Genomic DNA, 22,130 nt, shown 5'->3' with positions numbered 1-22,130 from the left:
TCCTCGTGGAGCCAGTTTGCTTGCAATGGGTGTCAGGTCATAGCAGTCGTATGTGTTGTGAGTTATCGACTGATGGAAAGAGTGAAACAATGACGTCCATGACTTGCCTTTTGCAGCTTTTGGGCGATCGACTGCTACATGCTTCACAATATGTATCCTTGCCTCCTGATGTGGTGGTGCTACTCTTGATCGGGGGCCTTTCGGTGGTTGATGGTTGGTGGTGGCCGTCGTTCCATGGGAGCAGCATGCTTGGTAGGTGCTTCATTCCTCCGTGCCGCCTGCGCTTCCTCCACATTTATGTATTCGGTGACTCTTTTGAGTAGGTGGTTGAAGTCCTTTAGTGGTCTCCGGATGAGGGAGAGGAAGAATTCTCCTTCGGTAAGCCCCTAGGCAAAGGCGTTCACCAAGATTCCTGAGGAGACCGATGGAATATCCATACCCACATAGTTGAACCGCTTGATGTAGGCCCTCAATGCCTCCTTGGACCCTTGCTTCAAAGCGAACAGATTAACACTCATTTTCTAGTAGCAGCGACTATTGGCGAAGTGGTGCAAGAATATCGTTTGGAAGTCTTTGAAGCTATGAATCGAGCCGATCGACAATCATCTGAACCAACCCTACGTTGATCCAGAAAGGGTGGTGAGGAAGACCCGACACTTCATTCCATCGGTGTATTGGTATAGTGTGATCGCGTTATCAAACTTGGCCAGGTGGTCATCCGGATCAGTTATTCCATTGTACTCACCGATCGCCAGTGGAGTGTAGTGTCTTGGCAGAGGGCCGTCCAAGATCTCCTGAGAGGACTATCGGTTGATCTGCTCGGACGAATCATCATTCCTTGGTGCTTTTCCTTTCCATGCATCCCGAATGGACACATTGTTCGAGGAGGATCCTCGTTCCCTATCCGCTCGACCCAGCTCCTCTGATGGAGTATGGAACGATGCCCAATGGAAGGGGATCAACGCATTGGGCGCCTCCCCATATGTGTCGGGCGGCTTCTTATTCTGGCCCCGAATAGATATGTGATCCGTTCAGTCTCTATATTCGGCCTGCTGACCTGCCACCGATGTCGCAGGCTCATGCACTTGGTGCTTAGACAATGCCTGTTGTTATTATTGCTCCATCATTTTTGCTGCTCGGTCTTGTATCAGCATATCAACTCCTCCTTTGTCAAAGTCATTGCGGTGAGTCATGCAACATCCTCCATCTTCACATTTCATATACAAGCTAGGTTCCCACAGACGACGCCAATATGATCTTGTCGAAAAATTAGGAAGATGGCTAGCTGGGGATGTGACTGCTATATTGACTAGATGTAGACCTTGCTCTATTTTACAACACAAGAAACGTTAGTGCCGATCTAAGGAAGGAGCCCTTGACATTGGCCCTACGATGCTCAAGTTAGTCATAAAAAAGAGGGAAGAAAACAGAGAAACAGTAAACACAGACATGAATAGTGAATAACGCGTACCTCCGCTAGTGTATGGACCCCCTTTATATAGCGCCCCAGCGGGTGACATGCATGCTCCTCGAGGCATGGGCACATTCTCCAATTTATCCTATGAAAGCACATGTCAGGAAAGTGCCTCTGACACTATACCTTAGCAGGGCATGCATATCCCTAACAAGACAATAGAAGCTTCCATCGTATGATCCGCCTATTGACCATACCTTGTGTCAGCGGTACTATCTCTCAGAAGGATATTAAGAGATACATCAATGATCCCTCTGCTCGGCCGAGTGGGATAGCCGTTCGGTTAGGAGCTCCTCTGCTCGGTTTGACTCGGCTGCTCTTCCCTGCGGTGAATCGATTCGGTAGCTTGTTTCCGCCCGATATAACTAACGCTTCGGTCGCCCAACGTTCCTCTGCTTCGTGATGAGCACCTGATGATCTTGGTTGTACGGGCATTCTATTTGGACCAGCCCTTTGTCGGTCGGACAGTTCATGCCCGATTGGCCACTGTAGGACAGCTCCGCTCGGTTCCCCTTTGATGAGCTCGTTGGTTCTCTAGCATTGACCTCCTTGACTTTAATCTCCACGTCGGCTGCTATCTTCATCCTTTGATCTGCACTTAGTCCCCCCTTTATCACTGCATCAACGTGAAACTAGATCTTATATGTTCGTCTAGTTCTCTTAATTATATAAGGGAGCATTTGGTTTGTTTGCATTTTTATTTTCATTTTTAGAAAATCGTATTTTCCCGTCTTTTAAAAAATGACTTTTCCATATTTTCTGTTTTCTTAGAAAACACTCTCTCTTTTTCTAAAAAACGAACGTGGAAAATACAAATCAAACGTATTTTTCATTTTCTTAAAAAATAAAAATAGAAAGCAACATGAAAAATATAAACCAAATGCTCCCTAAATGTTTCAAATATAAATTTGACTAAGTATATTGAGAGCAGTGATTTTTTGAATACGAATGTGTCTGAAAAAATTAATTCATGTTCAAAAAATCACTCTCTCAATATATTGAATTAAATTAATGTTTAAGAACATGAATATAATCATAAGTATTAGATGAATTCATATGACCTACTTTCATATTATTTTGAGCTATCTAGGTTCATCAACCGATTTTGGCCGAATGAATCTAAAGAGTTTCGTCGAAAATCGATTGATAGATCTAGAGAACTCGGAATGAAGTAAAATTAGGTCCTATAAATTCGTCTGATTATATTCATGTTCTTAAATATTAATTTGATCTAATATATATATATTAAAAACAGTAATTTTTTAACACAAATTGATTTTTAAAACACATTTGTATTTAAAAAATTATTGCTCTTAATATAGTGAGTTAAATTGATATTTGAGAGTATTTATATAATTAGGAGAACTAGACGAATACATAAAATCTGGTTTCATACCATTCTGAGTTATCTAGGTCTACCAATCAATTTTGACTGAAATTAACTTAAAATAATATGGAATCTATTTTTACGTATTCATCTATTTCTCCTAATTATATAAATATATTTAAATATCAATTTAACCTACTATATTAAAAAAATATTTTTAAATATGAATAAATTATTTTTATTAAATAATAAAATTAATTGATTCAACTGCTAACCATTATAACAGTCGAATGATAATAAAGATAAAAATAGATTTGAATTCCTGATTTAATAATTTTAAAATCAATATATATGATTTATGATATTTGGAAAAATGTTATACGCGTTCGATAAAAAGTTGAAAATCGTAACCAAACCAAATCGGCCGGTTTAGAATTAATCAATTATTTTTATTAAATAATAAAATTAATTGATTCAACTGCTAACCATTTTAACTGTCGAATGATAATAAAGATAAAAATAGATTTGAATTCCTGATTTAATAATTTTAAAATCAATATATATGATTTATGATATTTGGAAAAATGTTCTACGCGTTCGATAAAAAGTTGAAAATCGTAACCAAACCAAATCGGCCGGTTTAGAATTTCCCTAACTGGGTGGTTCTTTAAACCCTTTCGATCGAATCCCCCAACGATCCTGCGGACCGAAAAATGTAAGCTGCAAAGAAGGTAATATCTATATTACAGGGGTTAATATGCAAATTTCCCGAATCTGCAATCCACCAAATCGAAAAGCTGAAGGAAAGCTTGGAAACCACTGCCGCCGCGAATTCGATCGGCGCTCCTCCTCCTTCCCGCTTCCTTCTCTTTCGCCAAGCTTCGATCTCCTCGTTGTTTATTAGTTTTCGACGATCCGTATTACGTTTTTTTACTTTCGACGATCCGTTGGTTTTCGATTCTGATTATCTACGCATGCGAGATCGGATTGTCTAGATCTTCCTACGGTGTTGTTCGCCCGGAGGATGGAATCGACTGAGAAGAAGAGAGGCCGAGTCGCGGTGGTTGTCCTTGGCGACATTGGTCGAAGCCCCCGCATGCAGTACCACGCCCTCTCCCTTGCTGAACAGGTGCTCCTCTTTCTCTCCTCTAACACACATATTCCGGAAGATAGATAGATAGTTACATGATCATAATACTCTGCGTATAAAGTCGATGCACGTCCGTCGTATTTAATTGACCTTTGTATGAAATACAAATAGGATTTTTGTTTTTCGATTGAGAAAATAGTTTTCTTTATCACTCGAAAACTCTGTGATAATTCTATCGAATTAGTTCACTCGAGTTGGATTGATAATATTGATTTTATTTTTACTTCCTTCAAACAAGAAAAGAGAAAGAGTTTTCAGGGAATGAACACTCTAATCTTTCTACCTCTTTTGAGTTGTCAATATTGCCATTTCCTTTCCTGTTGATCTATTTTAGACACCACAATGCATGTATAGATTCTAGATTCCTACCAAATAGAGACCCTTGTAGCATACTGAATTTTCTGCCAAAAATATTTGGCCAACTTGAGAGCAGCTCATGTTTTAGTAAAATTTAAGCATAGATGCTTGCTTAAAGTCTAGTTCTTTTGTCCACATCATACGGTACTTTTGGCAGTCTTCTTGATGCAATTGTTGTAAGTCTCTTATGCTTTTTATGTCCATACTTTCGCGGTTTTTGGATAAATTTCATTTCATGCCTGAAAATACAATACCATGTCTACAGATTTTTAATTTATCCATAAAATCCGCTTCTTAACACTTTGGCGGTCTTATTGCATATGCATCATTTACGTGTTTTGCCACAACTTTAAGTATGTTTTAATTTTTAGATTGATTTTGTAAGATTGAGGAGTTTTGAGTCTGTTATAATTTTGTACATGAATTTTATTAAATTGCTTTTGAAGCAGGTGACCTATGAATAATGCTACTGAGTCTAACTTTCAACTGCAACATGAAGTTCTCTTTATGGAATATGTGCTGCCCCATATTATATATTAAACCTCCTCTGATGTTTTTTCCCTCTCCCTTATCTGTTTTTCTTTCTGCAGGAAAATTTACTCGTAGACATTGTTGCAAATGGAGGTACAATCTATATATGCTACATGGTCTGAGTCTTTGAGCTTATTTACTTCTCTAACTTACTGGATTATTTTTTGTTTCCCTGTTATGTTACGGGACACTCTGTTGAATTATATTATTTCTGAAATGCAATATGCTAAAATATTGGCTTTTTGAACAAATTGCTTATAATCTGTTATCTATTTTGATGATTGTCAGTCGTTGCTTAACTTGTTGAACAAATTGCTCATAAGCTTATTTTCTTAGTTTCCTATTTCTCCGTTTTGGACAAAGTTGCTATTGCTTAAAGAAATGCAGAAGGGAGCAAGGAACAACTGATAACTGTTAGTAAGTTTATAAGGCTTATAGAATCTTCATGTATTGCTACTAGTGCTTAACAAAAGAGAAGCAACAATAGGAGGATTTATTGTCAATTATTCTTGTTGCTTTAATATCCTAGACTATTGAGGATGTTATTCTATTAATGGTCTTAAATTGGAAAATGCATCTTGAATTGACTGAAGTCTTACTAAAACTGATACTTTTTAACTTAGTCCAAGATTTATATTCAAGGTTCAGCTTGGTCTGTAACAAGGATGGCTCTTCTATATTTTGTCTGCATTCTAATATGTTTTGACACAACACTACTCAAAATATACCATGCCTATCCTTATGCCAGCTGTAGGGCTGAAACAAGTGAAACTTTAAGTGAAATGAATCAAGATGGGTTTAACCAGTTTAAATAATATCTTGAGCTTGAGTTTCTAAGAAGCTCGACTCAACTGAAGTTTTTGTTTTCTGTTGAAGTTTAAATAACATCAATATCTTTTTCTCTGAAAAAAACACTGATGGAAAAAACAAATCTTATTCAAGACATGGTTGAACCTTTTCCAGTGGTAATAGATTCTAACTCTTTCTAGTTGTCGCAGATGGTTTTTCTCATCCTGATTCTGAGTTATTTTAGCATTAGGACTAAACTGATTTCTATTTAGCGACTATAAAACAAAATTTTACTCTATTTCATTTCCTCTGTTCATCATTATGTACAGGTAGTGATCCTCATGTGTCCATAAGAGAGCACCATTCAATTCGTATTTACCAAATGGTACATATTTCTTTTTTTTTTTTTTTTTTAAATTTCTTCTGTAAACACTTTGTAGATGTTGTTAGATGCTGCTTGCTAAGAAACTTTTTCCCCTTACAGGGGTCAGTACACCTCAAAGGGTTATCAAAGATATCAAGTGCATTGGCACTAGTAGTCAAGGCCGCAATTCAATTTGTTATCCTAGTTTGGTTTCTTTGTGTTAAGATTGCTCGCCCAGATGCTTTCATTGTTCAGGTTCATCACCATTTCAAGAATTTCTTATTCCTACATGATTGCTGGATAATGTAAATTCTAGAATGAATGAGTTCCCCTAAAAAAACTAGCATATACGAATTTGTTTTGGTTTCACAGGAGTTTGTCAGTTTATGAAACCGTTGAATGAACTTGTGCATTGCTTTTATATTGCATACTCTAATTACAGGAGAAATCTAAAATGGATGGATGTATAAATGATGGTACTTCATTAAATCTTATTAATCCATATTACATTGTATTGTATAAGTAGATAGTGTGTTATAGCAATTCAACACCCTCAAAAATCATGAAAAGAGGAAAGCTCAATTAAACTGAGTTTTTTTAGTATTATGTAGACACAAGTGAACAATTTAAAAAAATTTCTTTCATTTTCATATTAAAGGTAACAAATGCCTATTTATTTTTACTGTTTTGACGCAGACATGTATAGTCTCCAAATCCACCTTTCTTGAGAAATTTGATGCCTTGTGTTTTATATTGTCAGAATCCACCATCTGTTCCCACACTAGCCGCTGTCAAATTATCTAGTTGGCTAAGACGGTCCAAGTTTATAATTGATTGGCACAATTTTGGATATACACTTCTTGGGTTGTCCCATGGAAGAAATCATATCATTGTGAAAACCTACCATTGGTAATTATTCTTGGGTTTGGTTTGTGTATATTTTAATCTCGGTAATTTATTTTTTCCTTTTTTGGATTTTTTTTTTTAGGTTTGAAAGTTACTTTGGGAGGATGGCTGATGGTTCATTGTGTGTTACAAAGGCAATGCAGCACGAACTTGCCGAAAATTGGGAAATCAAGTGAGTAAACTTGAATTGTTACAAATATCTGATTTTATATTGCATCCATTTTGAATCATATAATAATATCACAGAGCAACAGTTCTTTATGATCAGCCCCCTGAGTTCTTCCATCCTACTTCAATGAAGGAGAAGCATGAGGTGACTGTAGTGTCATACATTTCTTTCTTGTTTTTAGATTGCAATTCTGTGTCTGAGACATGCCATAGTTATTTTGTAGGTTGAAGAATGATATATGTCCACCCAATGGAGCATTTGATTGCATCCACACACGTAATATTTTGCATCCAAATTATTCAAATTCATTTTTCATTTTTGCATGAATTTTCTGAACACTTATCTCCATGCAGGGAATGAAAAGTCATTCTGCTTTGAAGCCAGCAATGAGTTGGATCATCCTAGTGATTCTTTGTTTACTTCTCAAGTGGGCAATGACATTTTCTTGAAACCAAACAGGCCTGCCCTTGTCGTCAGTAGCACAAGCTGGTAAGCTTCATTTGCGAGGAGCTTCACAGTATGATGTTCTTCATTTTTCTCCTAATATCATGTATGAAAATTCTTTCTTGAACTTCACTTTAGATGTTAATACATGTCTTGTTGTGTGCATAATATTTTCCTTCTCTAAATCTAGTAGGATAAAATCTGCTAGTTCATCCCGACTACCATAAAAGCAACCGAGTTTCTGTTACTCTCAGAAATATTGTTGCTTTTTTACTTTCTCAATGCCCTAGAATTTCATGTGGAATTTGAATAAGTTACACGTTCAAGCTTTTCCTGTAGAACTTTCTCATACAGGAGAAAAAGAAAAATTTAAACAATTTGCTATTGGAATACGTGTAATATCTTCATTTACTCCTATATTGATTTAGGAATGTGTCTAATCGTTTATGAATTATGATCACCGTAGTTGCATATATGGGATGGTACTCCATGTGCAAGTACAATGACCTTCGTGATAAATAAATTAAAGATCAAGCTATAATAATAAGCATACTTAGGTTATAGTATTGATTCATGCATCCAATATTATGGCCAAATCGACAGTATTCATGGAATAATTTAGTTTCTCAGACTGAGATTCATAGCCAAGTTATCTGCCTCCTCTTAAAACAGATTTTTTCACTATACTAATTGAGGATGATATGTTTTATCTTTTCAGATGTCTACATAAAATCATTACCTAGACTTGTGTATACGCGAACAAACTGGTTTTAGTTTTAGGGAAAGGGTGTATTAAATAACAAAGAGTTATTGAATTTTCTTGTTGCATATTTAATTGACTGATCATAGGTGGCTCAAGGGAATTTTATTATGACACACAGGACGCCAGATGAAGATTTTAGTATACTTCTACAAGCGGCACTTATGTATGATCGACGTGTTTCTGGGGTCCTGGGTGAGGATGATTCAATTGCTGAGGAGAAACTTTGGTTGGATATCCGTAAGGGGGAACAACTGTACCCTAGATTGTTGTTTATCATAACCGGTATGTGTTTGCGCACTCTCTGTAAGTACAATATTTATTGCTGGTTATAGGATGCCTTTAAAATGTCAGTACTAAATTATGAAGGTAAGGGGCCAGAAAAAGCAAAATATGAACAACAGATAAAGAAATTAAAACTTAGGCGTGTGGCCTTCAGAACCATGTGGCTATCAGCCGAGGACTATCCATTATTACTCGGTGAGCTTAGAGGCCATTTTATCAATAACTTCTTATATCAAATAGTTCCTCACTTCTGGCTTTGTGCAGGCTCTGCGGATCTAGGCGTATCGTTGCACACTTCTTCATCCGGTTTGGACCTTCCCATGAAGGTAACTCCTGGTTGAATTTCGTGCTGGTGGTCGACGCTGGGATTCTTGATCATTATTAAAGTTCAATCCTTCAGGTTGTTGATATGTTTGGATGCGGGCTGCCCGTATGTGCGGCTTCATACTCATGGTACGATGTCCAAATTTCTTGTGATTTTTTATTCACATTTACGAACTAAACGGTTCTTTCCATGTATGTCTCTAGCATCAAGGAGCTAGTTAAGGTTGAGAAGAATGGACTACTGTTTTCTTCGCCATCTGAACTCGCCGATGAATTTATGGTTAGTTTCTTGTGTTGTCAAAAACATGAAGAAGTTGCTACACCTTGTTTGTTATCCCCGAGTCTTGAACATTCGATATCGTGAGAGTTTCGATGCAGATGCTTTTCAAAGGCTTCCCGGATAAATGCGAGTCTCTGAAATCTTTAAAGGATGGTGCTTTGGCTACAAGCTCAAGTTCAAAATGGTCTACCGAATGGGAAACTCATGCGATGCCACTTATTTCCGAGGTAAGTTTCTCCAGTAATGTCCAACTAAGGATTCTCTTCAACAAACCGAGTAGCTGAGGTTTTTCGGTTGTAATCCAATACAGATCATATCGTAGAAAACATCGAATATGATGATCACGACTGCATTCGAACTGCTGGCTACGATGCAGCCACCGTTGTTGCCCATTCAGTGGGAATCGTCTCGTTGCATTTTCGTTAGCAACTATTTCAAGTGTTTGTGGTGCAACAACTGTATCTTGACACAAGACTACAAGAGACAAGAACTAGTGAGCTTGTTCTATTGTTTGTATTTTTTAGCGCATAGAAATGTGATTTTACGTTTGCTTCTTCTTTTTCAATTTTCTAGTTTAAAAAAAAAAAATAAAAGTAGGGTAAAAATTAAAAGAGCGTTGTTAATTTTTGAAATATCTAAAGAGTCTTTTATTTTTAAAAAGTGAAAATGATTTATTAATTTTGAAAATATTCTTATTCGTAGTAGTTATGGAGTAGTAGTTATAATATGCTAAAATAAATTAGTTTAATTGAGTAAAAGTTTTATTTTTTTTTGTCAATTTAATTAAAATTATTTAAAATTAATTTAAGTTATTTTAAAATTATTGTAGTAATTAGTAAATAATTATTATAAAAATTTTATGATGATTTTGTTTTTAAATGATCTTAAGTAAATTTAAGTAAGTAAATAGTTTTGTTATATAAAAGTATTTTGTATGATATTTTTAATTAAATTAAAATTTTAAAAAATATTTATCATGTGGTAGCATTGTGATTACCACAAGATTATGAGGTAGTTGTTATATATTATATTAATTATATGCTAATTAGTATTAAAATAAGGAGAATTTTTGTAAAATTAAATATATATTTAAATATATATAAATTATATTCTAGATTTATCTAATAGATAATAAAATATAAAAATAAATAAATGAAAGAGGCAGAGTTGCTAGTTACTACATTAATTATATATTCAAATATAAATTATCTTTGGGTATTTCAGTAAAAAGGAGGTAAAACCTATGTTACAGAGGTAAATATGCAAGATTCCAGAATCGGCAATCCAGACAAATTTGATTAAAGGGAAAGCTTTTGAGGCTTTCGTAGGGTTTCGCCGGTGCCGTCGCGAATTCGATCGGCGCTCCTCCCTTCCGCTGCCGTTTCGTTCGCCAAGTTTCGATCTTCTCGTTGTTGGTAGGTATTGGACGATCAGCCAAAGACGGAAAATTCTTCTGTTTTTTTTCTATATATTTACTTCTAATTGATTCTGTTTGGATCTTCACGTAGAGTAATATGGAGAAGTCTAGAAAAAGTTCTTTTGGTCGCATGTAGGGATTCCTTTAAGCGTTTTTTTAAAGCTTTTTCCCGTTGCCTTCTGTGTTTTTAATCACTAAAGTTGGTGCTGTGCATTTTGAATTGTTGAGATTCATGTTTAAAAGTGGAGAATAGTTCTTCGGCAGCAGGTATGGAACCAATTTTTTGATCCAAGTATTTTAGGAAACTTATATGAGCGACAGGATAGCGTTGTTATCGCCCCAGATCGTACTTTTCCAATGAGATGATTGTGTTTTGGCTTTTCAGATTTTGAAATTTTTGGTTGTAGGCTTGCCATTTGCAATTGAATTCATATTTCCGATTCGATGTTTTATTTTTTATTACCTATTTGAAAATGGATTCGTTGATTTTAATGAAGCACAGCATTGCCTTTCATACATATTTTGGTTTGACTCTTCTGATTGTAGATCCAGATGGCTGGTAGAGGACCACTTGTTCGCCGACCTTTTCCCCAGCCTCTTCACCCTGCGGCACTTGAAGAGGAGCTTGAATTGCAGAGGATGGACATAAGGAGACTTATAGCGGATAACCGTGGGCTAGCTGAGGATCGTTCAGCTTTTCACAGGGAGTTGGCTGCTGCCAGGGAGGAACTCAACCGGATGAACTTGGTGATTGCAGATATCCAAGCTGAGAAAGAAGCTCACACAAGGGATATGATTGAAAAAGGATTAAAGCTAGAAGCTGATATGAGAGCTGCTGAACCTCTTAGAGAAGAGGTCATAGAACTACGTGCAGAAATTAAGAAGCTAACTGCCATTAGACAAGAGCTCAATGATCAGGTTCGTTCTCTTTCACATGATCTGACAAGGACTCAATCTGATAATCAACAGATCCCAGCCATGAAGGCGGAAATTGACAGGCTTCATCAGGAACTTATGCATCTTCGGTTAGACTTTGCTAATTGTCCAGTTCTTCTTATGCCCATGCCTCTTTCCTTATTTTAAAATCTCGCACTTCTCTTTGTGTAGGATGTCTATTGAGTACGATAAGAAATCAAACTTTGAATTGATGGAGCAAAGGCAATCAATGGAGAAAAATTTGGTTTCCATGGCGCGTGAGATTGAAAAATTGCGTGCTGACTTGGCTAGTACTGAGGGGAGGCCACAGGCTGCAAGTAATGTTGTTGACCATTAGTACTCTGATTTTCCTTAATAGTTTCACACTTTCACTCGTCAAAAGCTGAATATTTGGTATAAACCAAGTAAAAATTTTCTGTTATGCTGCTATCTGATTGTGATTTTAATATACATTCGATCTGTTTGCCAGTTTTGCGTGTTTGTATTGCATTTGTTCAGTCGTTCTTGTTGTATATTTTTTTAAGGTAATTCTCGATCTGTTGATTGATTCATTTAACATTGTTTTATGATGGTTTACTGAAGGCGAAAGTTATGGGACTACACTTGGCAGCTCTGACAGACCCTACTCTTCAACGTTTGGATATGACTATGGCAATAAGCTGGTAAATTTACTTTGGAGATTCAGTTCAGTACCAGTTTGGTGATTCATGGCTGTTCATGTGCTTTTCCATTATATCTTTTGCAGCCTGTTACTGACAAGCCTAATCTCTATCTTGCTGGATCTGGATCATGGGGAGCAATCAGCAAGACTCACCTTGCTCGTCGTTGAGAATCTAGTTCACTTGGGCCTTAAATAGGGCCTATGCTATTTCTATTCCTGATGCTTGCACACTAGAGGGATAGATGGTTTTCTAGCTTCGCAATTGGTGCATGCTCCACCAGATTCACTTAGTAGAATGCTTTTCAGAAGCTAGATAACATCAGTTATATTCTCTTTGCTTTTTAGTTAGTTTATGACAGCTCTATGTGATTTTAACTTGAATTATGGGACGCCAAATGTATTTGATGTGGTTCTATCTCTACTTCTACATCATATTTTTATGTTACTTTTTGGATTATGCATTAGTCTAATGATGCTGGTTAACAATTTGTTTTATAATTTAAAAAAAACGAAAATGTTTCAAGAACTAATGCTTATACAATTCTGCAAGTATGCGATGGTCATTGGCTCCTAGGACTATAGAAAAATTTGAATTTCTACAAGCCATGGCATGTGCTAATTGGCTTTGCTGTGTTCAGTTGACGCAATGGAAGAATGGGGTATTACGGGCATCAAATGCATTAGTGAAGCCATTTTACTGGTATAGTACTTTAAGTATCTAGATTGATTCCTTCCTGGCAGTTTGAGTTTCTAGGTTAAGTGATTAGTCTATCCACTTTGAGCTTTTAGGATAAGTGATTAGTCAATCCACTTTTACGTAGTATTAGAGCAATAGTTCTTATTTGATTGCTTTGGTAATTATGTTATCATATCAGTACAGGAGGGTATTAAGGATATATATGTATAAATTGTTCGCTTTGCTAGCAACTTGAGTTTTTGAGATTAGTGATAATGTCAGTCAATGCTACATATAGTAGTTGGATATTTACTGAGATTGATGAGGAAGAATCTAGAATTTGAGTTTCTTCTGCATAAGTGAGTCTACATTTATTTCGAAGTGGGTTGTTCCAAATTTCAGGACCTACATGCAATGAGACAGCTTCCTTTTACTTGCTAAATTATTCAAGTAGAGGCAGAATATAGTTTCCTGAATTATTGAAGATACTACTTTAGGAGAAATGGTTTTTTATCTTCTCTCAAAGTTTCATTTACCATATTTGAGCTCATGTTTTTACTAAATTATTCATATAGGGAGTGTGTGTGTGAATTCTTGAATTTTTGAGTTGCTATATTAGATCTTTATGAGCAACACAGCTTTCGAAACATTGCTTTGATAATCTTTTACTAGTTATTCAAAATTTCGAATGGGGAAGCCTAGTGTGGCATATTGAATGATATAAGCTGGTAATTGGGTCTTCAGATGCAACTGGTTTTCTCTTATATTCCTTCCATGCTACCAACACCCACCATACCTGTTTAACTATAACGAGAACTTCTATTGGTTGCTTGTTCTTTGCATTGCTAACCGAACAGTAACAGTAGTTTTCTGGTTTTATGATGGTTTACCATTCCCAATCAATGTGAAGTATGTGATGGTTAGGCTTTGAAGGAATGAGTGACAGAATATTTAGTCGTTTGGATCTTAGATTTACTAGGAGGGCTGCACGATCTAAAAGCTCATTATTTAATTTTTAGCTATATTCTTTTTTGTTGACTTAAGTTAATTGAAGCACTGCTGAAGTCTGTGAAATATGGCAGAGATGTAGTGCTTTAATACTTATCAGGATCTGAGGAAACATTTGTTTGGTTGATTCTCTATGTAACGGCTAGTTGTTAGGTATGTTTGGAAGTGAATTTGCTATTAGACTCGATGTTAGTCATTAAGACAGCTTGAAAATAATGCAGTCAAACCAGCCAAGGGTTAAAGAATATATATAACTTTTTATAGAGATGCCTATGAGCTATTAGATTATCATTAAGAGAGTCTGGATACACGCAGTCAAACCAGCCGAGGAAGGTTGAAGTGAAGAAATTTTCTGGAGATTGGATCATAAAATAGTGGCTACATGATATTTCATATACACGTTTTACCTATATATCAACTGTTTTGTTGCTTTGTTGATGGAAGTGTTGGGGGTCTGCTAGATATTGGTTGAAATGATCAAAGCAGAGATTAGTTCTTCAAAGCTGATTAGGCTGAGAAAGGAGGAACTTTTGCTCGAATGTCAAGCTTGCCGAAGAATCAGTATTGGAATATTTTCCTGTGTTTTATATGGTCCATAATCTGGCATTCAGAATTATCTGATTACATCATTTTAGCTCTGTTAGTTTGCCTGAAGTTCTCTTTCCACTGAGAATAATCTGTATGTTCTCTGAATCTTTCAATTGATGTATGGGAGATGAGATTGTGGGCCAAAGATAGTTCAATTGGAGGATTTTCCAAGTAGTATGTAACTATATCTATGAAATAGCACCTTCGTACTCAAAAAAATCAAGATCAAGTCACCAGATCTCTGAGTGGAAGATCTAGGTTAAGCATTCAAATCTTGGAGAGATGATGTGCTTGGAATTGATTGGCTGTTTATGACCAGAATCTTAGAAGGACTGTCTATGATCAGAATTATAGAGGCAAGTAATTTCTTCTGCAGTTAGATTTTGATTGAATACTTTTTTAAAGTTCTTGTTTGACTTCTCATATTGCTCTAAAAGGTTGATGTTTCCTCACTCCTCTTTGTATCTGCTCAATACATTTACTACTCTTGTTGCAAGTGCCATTATATGTTTTTAGGTGCAAGAATATGTAGTGTTCTAGAGATATTCTTTTATATGAGCATTATTCTAGTATGCTTTTTGGAGTAGTTGCATTTGAAGATGCTAAGACTTGAAAGATTGAAATGACAGACTCGTACTTTGCTATCTAGAGTTTGTTGAAATGGCCCTAGAAATCTGTCGGCTGAAACTATAAATTAGCAAATTGAGTTTCTAGGCTCTAAAATATTGATTTAGATTCAATGCATACTACGTTAGGCATTTTTAGTTCTGTTCATGCCTAAGTAGGGTTAGTATCAAGGACAACAACTAAACCACATTTAGAGGATCAGGAATTTTTGATCGAGAGTGACAGAGAGAGAAGCAACTTGAAGTCACAATATTGTTATACAGAAGCCTGGAGTTCCATCTGGAGATTGTCCCAATTGACTCTAGGTTAACAAAGTTGCTTTCATCGCTCAGTATAACTTCACTGAAGGTTTTCATAGTACTTGTCAAGCTGCCCTGTTCTGATATTAGAAGCTTTACTTGCGGGCATCACCAACTATGGTTGTGAACAAGTTCCGTTGAGTCGAGTTTTGCTTGCATATGTTTGGTTCAGGATCATTGTGTTTCTGTATTCAATTCAAAGTGTTGGATTGATTTCAACCTTAGTTTATTAGAATTTCATTATTGCTGAGCTTGACCATTTAAATTGGACTTTAGCTGAAACTTATGATCGAGTGAAACTCTAACTAGATTTGACAATCCAAAATTTAGTTGCTTATCAAATTTATGGTATGGGCTCAGAATGGAAGATCTGGTGACGGGCCGCTTGGGGCCTAGTGTTGTCAACGCGGTGGAGGTGTTCCTGCTTGGATAGGGAAGTTCTTGTAGTACAAAATTGAAACCACTTCCTTGATCCCACCTTTTCCCATGTGTTTCCTCTTTTAAATGTCGATCCTCCCATCTTGATGTGTATCCACCTCTGCAGCTATATCAGTTTATTGTTAGGCAATAAACAAATCCATGTAGAAGCTTATTCATGATGAGTATGTGTGTTTGCTTCTAGAGGAGATTAGATACGAGCTTAAGGATGGCGTTGCTATTGGGATCATATCTTAAAGCTGATAGATAAAACTTTTTTATTAACAAAGAAGATTGTTCACAAGCTTACAAGAGTTGAGGTTTTTGATGGTTGTAGAGTGGATTTTTCTAGATAGCGGGCTTAGAATTAAATCAGACTTTACTAGCTCAGCTATCTGAGATTTGCACTACTTGTGAATAGCTTGGCTCATTTTAGACTGAAAGCAATATATGACATTAGAAACTATTGATTCCTCTATGCGATATCAGTAGTGCTTTCCTTGCGAGTCACTGATCTATTTCCAAAAACATTGAAGAACTTGTGTTATTTTTTTCTTGTCTATTCTTAGTAAGAACACTTATCGTCTTCTGCATTTGCATTATCTGTTCGATATATTGTTAACCTGATCATTGTGTTCAGTTTACTTTTTGGCTATATTCTAAGGAGTTACTTAGCGGGTCACAATCAATTGACATTTATAATTATTAGCAATTTGATTTTTTTGTCATTTATAATCCTTTATTTTTCTTGCACCTACATGAGCTCTTTTGGTGCAAAAGGCAACTAGTTTTGCTTAGGAAGGCCCTATATTGGTTTTCATGTTCTTCATTTGTCCATGTTAATGGAACCAGTGTTAAATGAATCTCTTCATGTTTGCAGAGTGAGGCAACTTCTTATTCGAATGTTGCTATTCAAGGAAGATCCTGATTGTTGGTGAATCTGCAACTGCTTTTGCTCTGAGAGTTTATACTTAATGCCTGCCATCCAGGAGAAACAACATCGCCGAGGTAACCCCCTTGTATACTTTGATCGCGTTGCTCTCGATAGAAAATGAATTCGATAAATGTTAATTTGGGAATTTTAGTGGTTGATTCTCTATGGATATAAATATGCTATTTGTTCAACTTTGAAAGCCTTTTGAATCTCAATCATCTTGAGTTTTCCTTTTCGTTAATTACTGCATATGAAAGCTCCAGGTAACTTCTCTTGTCTGGTATTTAAAGCTTAGTGTCTCATTCAATAAGAAGCAAAATAATCACTCGTCATACGACACGAGCAGATTGATGAAAGCAATCAGGAATGTTTTGACTTGTTGATTGTTTGCGTTGGATATTATATCGCCAGTTGCTAATCCTGAATTTTCATAAACTCTTGATGAATTTAGTTTCTTTAAATGTCTATTAAGAAGGTTTCTGATAAAACCCACTAGAAGCTTCTCTTTCGTCGTGCTGTTTATTTGAATATCATCAATGATAGTGTAAATGAGGATCTTGCTCTGTTTCTTCCGCGATTATCACACTCCCACTTCTTCATTCAAAACCTGCTTTCCATTTACTGCGATGATGAGATTTTGATATAGAACAATACTACCAAGCTTGTTACATCATAGCACTGGTATCTAATCGACTTGTCTCCATTGTTTATGTGCGTTGGATAATATATTGTCAATTGCTAATCCTGAATTATCAGAATTAGTTTCTTTAAATGTCTATTGAGAAGGTTTCTGATAAAACCCACGCAGAAGCTTCTGTTTCGCCGTGACGTTTATTTGAATATCATCAATGATAGCGTAAATGAGGATCTGGCTCTGTTTCTTCCGTCATTATCATACTGCCACTTCTTGATTCAAAGCCTGCTCTCGATTTACTGCAATGGTGAGATTTCGATACTGCCGTGCTTGTTACATAATAAAACTTGTATCTGATCAACTTGGCGCCATTGTTTTTGCAGCTACATTCATGATTTTGGTGAGCTCTATATCGTCGCAACCAGCTACTGCATATAAATGTAAAAACATCGCATAGGGGATTCCCTAACCCTCGACTCCTCACTGGAGCAGTACTGCCACTGAGACAGCACCGTGCTGTTCTCGAACCGCAAAGCGAGCCAAAACAATGCCACAGATGAGCGTGCCCCTGAGAACATGGTCTCATATCGAGCACCTATGGTTCTTGCTTGAAGTATCCACGGGCATAACTAAGGTGGTGTGTGGATGGTTGTTTACGACATGAAGTCTTAAGGTCGAATCTCGAGACTAGCGAGGTGTAAATTCCTATATCCTATGTAACTTCTTCTCCCATTCCACTTACCTTCTCAGTCACAAGTAATTTTACCTCCTCTTGGGATGTGTTGATGGGTGTGATAAGGACGAGCGATTTACTTTTTGTCACAAGTATTATAAAATTGACTGTGTGATGAAGTAGCGGCCCGATATCTCCTAAAATAGGGTATTGTTTGGGTGGATCGTTACATCTCAACTTTTTGCATCCTCAGCCGGTATTATTGCCCCTCTATTATATTTTGAAAACCAAAGTAAACAATTATTATTATTATTATTATTATTATTATTATTATTATTATAATATTGGATTATGAAGAGATATTGTAAGTTATGAATTTTTTATCATACATAAATTAGTTAAAAATTCATAATACTGAAAGAAAAATAATTCATTATTAAGAAAGTAATTTAAATATTTTATAAAATTGTAAAATCAAAATTATAAGGTTTGTGGAAATGAGATTTTTAAATTATAAAATCATGATAAAAAAATAGCTGTAGTGATATTGGACATAACATTAAAATATTGAATAAAAATAAAATACCAGACTCGATTATAATTTAATTAATAATTTTAAAGTTAGAATCTAATCTAATTTATAAATCAAAATTTGAATAATTAAATATTAATAATTTACAAAATGATATTTTAAACAGATACAATCAAGTATGAAGCTACTTTTATTTATTATTCTGGGTTGATTCGCTACACTATTAATTTTAATTAAAAAAATTAAAATTATCAATGAAAACCCTTTTATAACGGCAAGGGTGTCAAAATAAAACTTTGGGCAAAAATTCAATAGGTGTTTTGTTATTAAAATAGTTAAAAGGGTTTTTTGTATTTATTATCAAAAAAATTCCATTTTGATTCAATTTATTTTTGTCTTTAAAAATATCTTTGTTTTCGATAATGTTATAATAGGTATTTGATCATAGTTACTACAGTTATATCAATTATGTTCTTGTCGTTTTTAATCACAATTGTAATAATTATAATCCCGTGGTTGGTATATAATATTGATTAATTTTGATCATAAATAAATTATATATATTGTACCACCGTTCGTTCGTAATTGTTTCAATATAATATTGACTATTATTAATTAAATATTCGCAATTGTTATAATATTGATCATTATTGATTAGAGATAAATTCCCTAAATTTTATAATTGTGTAGTAGTTATGATCATATAATTATTATAATATAATATTGATCATTATTGATTAGAACTAAATTGTCTATCATCGTGGGAAAAGAAGGGTTTACTAGTAAATCAAAATAGTTGGTAATCCTATTATTTTAGCTGGTAACATGGATTATCGGCTAAAATATTTCGTCGAGGCTTGGCCGATAATTTATGATGATAAATTTTATTCCCCGATCATTATTTTGGTTGATATTTTTTAAAAAGTTGTCGGTCAAATATGGCCAATAATTTTTTTTATATAACAGCTAATATATATTTGGTCGGTAACTTTTTAAAATAAATGATTAGTAAATTTCTAAAAATATTATTTTTTTTTATAAAGTATCAGCTAAATATATATTTGACTGATAATCTTTAACATAAATGGCTCAATAAAAAAATTTTTGATTTAGGGATGAAATTTAGGGGCAAATTTTTTTTTTTCTCAAATCTATAACAAATTTTGCAACAAAACAAGAAATCGTTGGTAATTAGCAACGAAAGAGTTTCGTCGCAAATTATCAATAAATAATATTTTGTCATAAAATTTGTAGCCAATTAGTGACGAAATTCGATATTTGTTACAATCTCTGCGACAAATTTTATATTCATTGCAAATTTTGTAATAAAAATGATATTTGTTGCAGATTTTGTGACAAATTTGAAATTCGTTGCAGAAGCTTGCAAAATATATGGAATTGATGAAGCCAATTCTGCGATGAATCCATAAATTTGTCATCAAATCACCCATGAATCCTAGGATTCATCGTGGATTGGAAAAAAATAATTTAAAAATAATAAATGCGTCTGAAACTTACAGATAGACCTAGAGAGCTCATATCCAATATATTGAGATCATTAAATTTTAACACGAATTAGATTTTTTTTAGACATATTCGTATTTAAAAAATCACTAATATCAATATATTAGGTCAAATTGATCTTTGAGAGCATTTATATAATTAAGAGATTTATATGAACACATAAGAACTAGTTTAATATCATTCCAGCTCTCTAATCGGTTTCAGACATATTTATTTTTAATTTTTTTTCCTAATTCTACGACGAATTTAGATCCAATATATTGAGATAAGTGATTTTTTGAACATAAATATTTCTAAAAATCTAATTCATGTTTAGAAAATCATTGATCTAAATATATTGAGTCAAATTAATGTATGAGGGCATTATAGTGTTGGATCGTGATCGTTTAACAAAAATTTGTCGAGTAAACTACGCAGCAGAAAAGTAAAAACAATGCTAACACAGGTCGATTTACTTGGTTTGGAGCCTGTGTCAACTCCTACTCCGAGACCCGCACACAAGGGTGCTTTCGATGGACAATTCACTAGCAGTTCGAAAGTTATTACAAACTAAGTACAGAGAAATGCCAATGAAAAATTAAAGCAATATCGGCAAAGTAAGAGACTAAAAAGAGCAGTGCATTTGTCGGAGCTTCGAAGCGTCGCAAGAGCACAGGAGAGCGAATTCTGAGTTGTGTTGGAGCTTCAATCTTGACCCTCCTTATATAGGAGGTTCGGGGGGCGCCTGGAACCTTCAGGGCGCTCCAGTGTGACGTAGTTGACCCAATCAGGAGCCTCCATATGGCGTTGACGCAAAGGGGATAAAACTTTGCCTCCGGGCGGCTCCGTACCTCCCGGGTGCCCGGACCTAAGTTTTCCAGCAGACTCCTTCTTGCAAGAAACACGTTAGTCCGAGGCAATTATACCCTGCAAAACAGATTATTAACACAATTCATTGTTTAACAGAAATGAGTATGACTTAGATTCCGTCTTTTTGAGATCGGAATCTAGTCACGATCTCAACTTAAATTTCTGAAATGGATCTAAGTTGGATCGACGCCTAAGTTCCCTTCCCGGGAACGCGTCCTCACAGTCACTCCCCTCCAGTGACTTACCTTTACTTACCTGCTAGACGTCCGGTCAGCCCTTCGACCCGTTTGGATTTCGCGCTAGCTATCCGGTCAGCCCGTCGACCTAGCTGGACTTCGTGCTAAACGTCCGGTCAGCCCATCGACCCGTTTGGACTTCGTGCTAGCTATCCGGTCGGCCCGTTGACCTAGCTGGGCTTTATGCCAGACATTGGGTCAGCCCGTCGACCTGTCTGGACTTCTCCTACACACTCGGTCAGAGTGTTAGATCAACAACAAAACTAACTTAACAGCTTAACCTATTTTGTCATTCATCAAAACCTGGGTTAGACCGTTAGTGCTAACCACACCAACAATCTCCCCCTTTTTGATGGAATGACAACCTGGTTAAGTTAGTGTAAAGTGCAAGTAAATCAAGCATTTAACAGGTTTTTAAGTTAGTTTGTATTAGTTTGTATTTTTGATTTCTTTTAGCTAACTTAAGTACCTAACCCTCCCCCTTTGGCATTCATCAAATACAAGCATGGATCAAGTAATCATAAATAAAAAAAATACAAGCATAAGTCAGATTAACTTGGGGGAGTTTAAATAATTAAAGATTTTACTTTAAAAATATCTCTAAACCTTTTCAAAATAGCTGAGTTATAAAAAAAATAACTAATTTTCTAAAATAGCTAAGTTTTGAAACATACTTTTCAAACATAAGTGTTACAAAGATAATTTTATAAAAGTAAGATTTTCGAAACCAGATTGATAGTAATTTATAAAACTCATTTTGCAAAAATCCAAATTGATAGTAAAGGTAAGTAAAACTTCAAGCTGAATCCAATTTTCAAAATTTTCAAAGCTGATTTTAGAAAATTTAATTTTTAACTTTTCAAAGTTTAAGTAAAAATCTAATTATCAAATTAAGTTTTGAATCTAATGATCAATTTTTAACTCTATGTTAGACCCACTGTTCAAGTTTAACTTTTAAA

General features: G+C 35.3%; 2 protein-coding genes across 7 annotated transcripts; both read left to right on the top strand.

Annotated features, from left to right (window-relative positions):
* Window positions 1–3,561: 3,561 nt before the first annotated feature.
* Window positions 3,562–9,725, top strand: LOC122052098 (UDP-glycosyltransferase TURAN-like). Of its 4 annotated transcripts, XM_042613501.1 has the most exons (17): window positions 3,829–3,930; window positions 4,899–4,932; window positions 5,176–5,256; window positions 5,958–6,013; window positions 6,113–6,247; window positions 6,753–6,901; window positions 6,981–7,070; window positions 7,145–7,211; window positions 7,280–7,343; window positions 7,421–7,556; window positions 8,393–8,556; window positions 8,641–8,751; window positions 8,821–8,882; window positions 8,957–9,009; window positions 9,085–9,160; window positions 9,259–9,387; window positions 9,471–9,725. In XM_042613501.1, the coding sequence occupies exons 4-17, from the start codon at window positions 6,011–6,013 to the stop codon at window positions 9,480–9,482; spliced, it is 1,251 nt and encodes a 416-aa protein (XP_042469435.1). In that variant the 5' UTR covers window positions 3,829–3,930; window positions 4,899–4,932; window positions 5,176–5,256; window positions 5,958–6,010; the 3' UTR covers window positions 9,483–9,725. The 4 variants fall into 4 exon arrangements, with proteins under 4 accessions (XP_042469432.1, XP_042469434.1, XP_042469435.1 ...); XM_042613498.1 differs by lacking the exon at window positions 5,176–5,256 and having other exon boundaries at window positions 3,562–3,930; XM_042613499.1 differs by lacking the exon at window positions 5,176–5,256 and having other exon boundaries at window positions 3,850–3,930; window positions 4,899–4,955.
* Window positions 9,726–10,418: 693 nt separating this feature from the next.
* On the top strand, window positions 10,419–18,209 carry LOC122052097 (protein FLX-like 3). Of its 3 annotated transcripts, XR_006131810.1 has the most exons (8): window positions 10,419–10,575; window positions 11,124–11,602; window positions 11,685–11,830; window positions 12,096–12,175; window positions 12,259–12,496; window positions 16,670–16,797; window positions 17,532–17,664; window positions 17,741–18,209. XR_006131810.1 is itself a non-coding variant. In XM_042613496.1 (5 exons), the coding sequence occupies exons 2-5, from the start codon at window positions 11,130–11,132 to the stop codon at window positions 12,340–12,342; spliced, it is 783 nt and encodes a 260-aa protein (XP_042469430.1). In that variant the 5' UTR covers window positions 10,419–10,575; window positions 11,124–11,129; the 3' UTR covers window positions 12,343–12,631. The 3 variants fall into 3 exon arrangements, 2 of the variants coding, with proteins under 2 accessions (XP_042469430.1, XP_042469431.1); XM_042613496.1 differs by lacking the exons at window positions 16,670–16,797; window positions 17,532–17,664; window positions 17,741–18,209 and having other exon boundaries at window positions 12,259–12,631; XM_042613497.1 differs by lacking the exons at window positions 16,670–16,797; window positions 17,532–17,664; window positions 17,741–18,209 and having other exon boundaries at window positions 10,432–10,579; window positions 12,259–12,631.
* Window positions 18,210–22,130: the final 3,921 nt, after the last annotated feature.

Source organism: Zingiber officinale, chromosome 3A (genome assembly GCF_018446385.1).
Source record: "Zingiber officinale cultivar Zhangliang chromosome 3A, Zo_v1.1, whole genome shotgun sequence".
Classification (NCBI taxonomy): domain Eukaryota; kingdom Viridiplantae; phylum Streptophyta; class Magnoliopsida; order Zingiberales; family Zingiberaceae; genus Zingiber; species Zingiber officinale.
The sequence above is the reverse complement of the archived record's forward strand: the minus strand, read 5'-3'. Positions and strand labels throughout refer to the sequence as shown.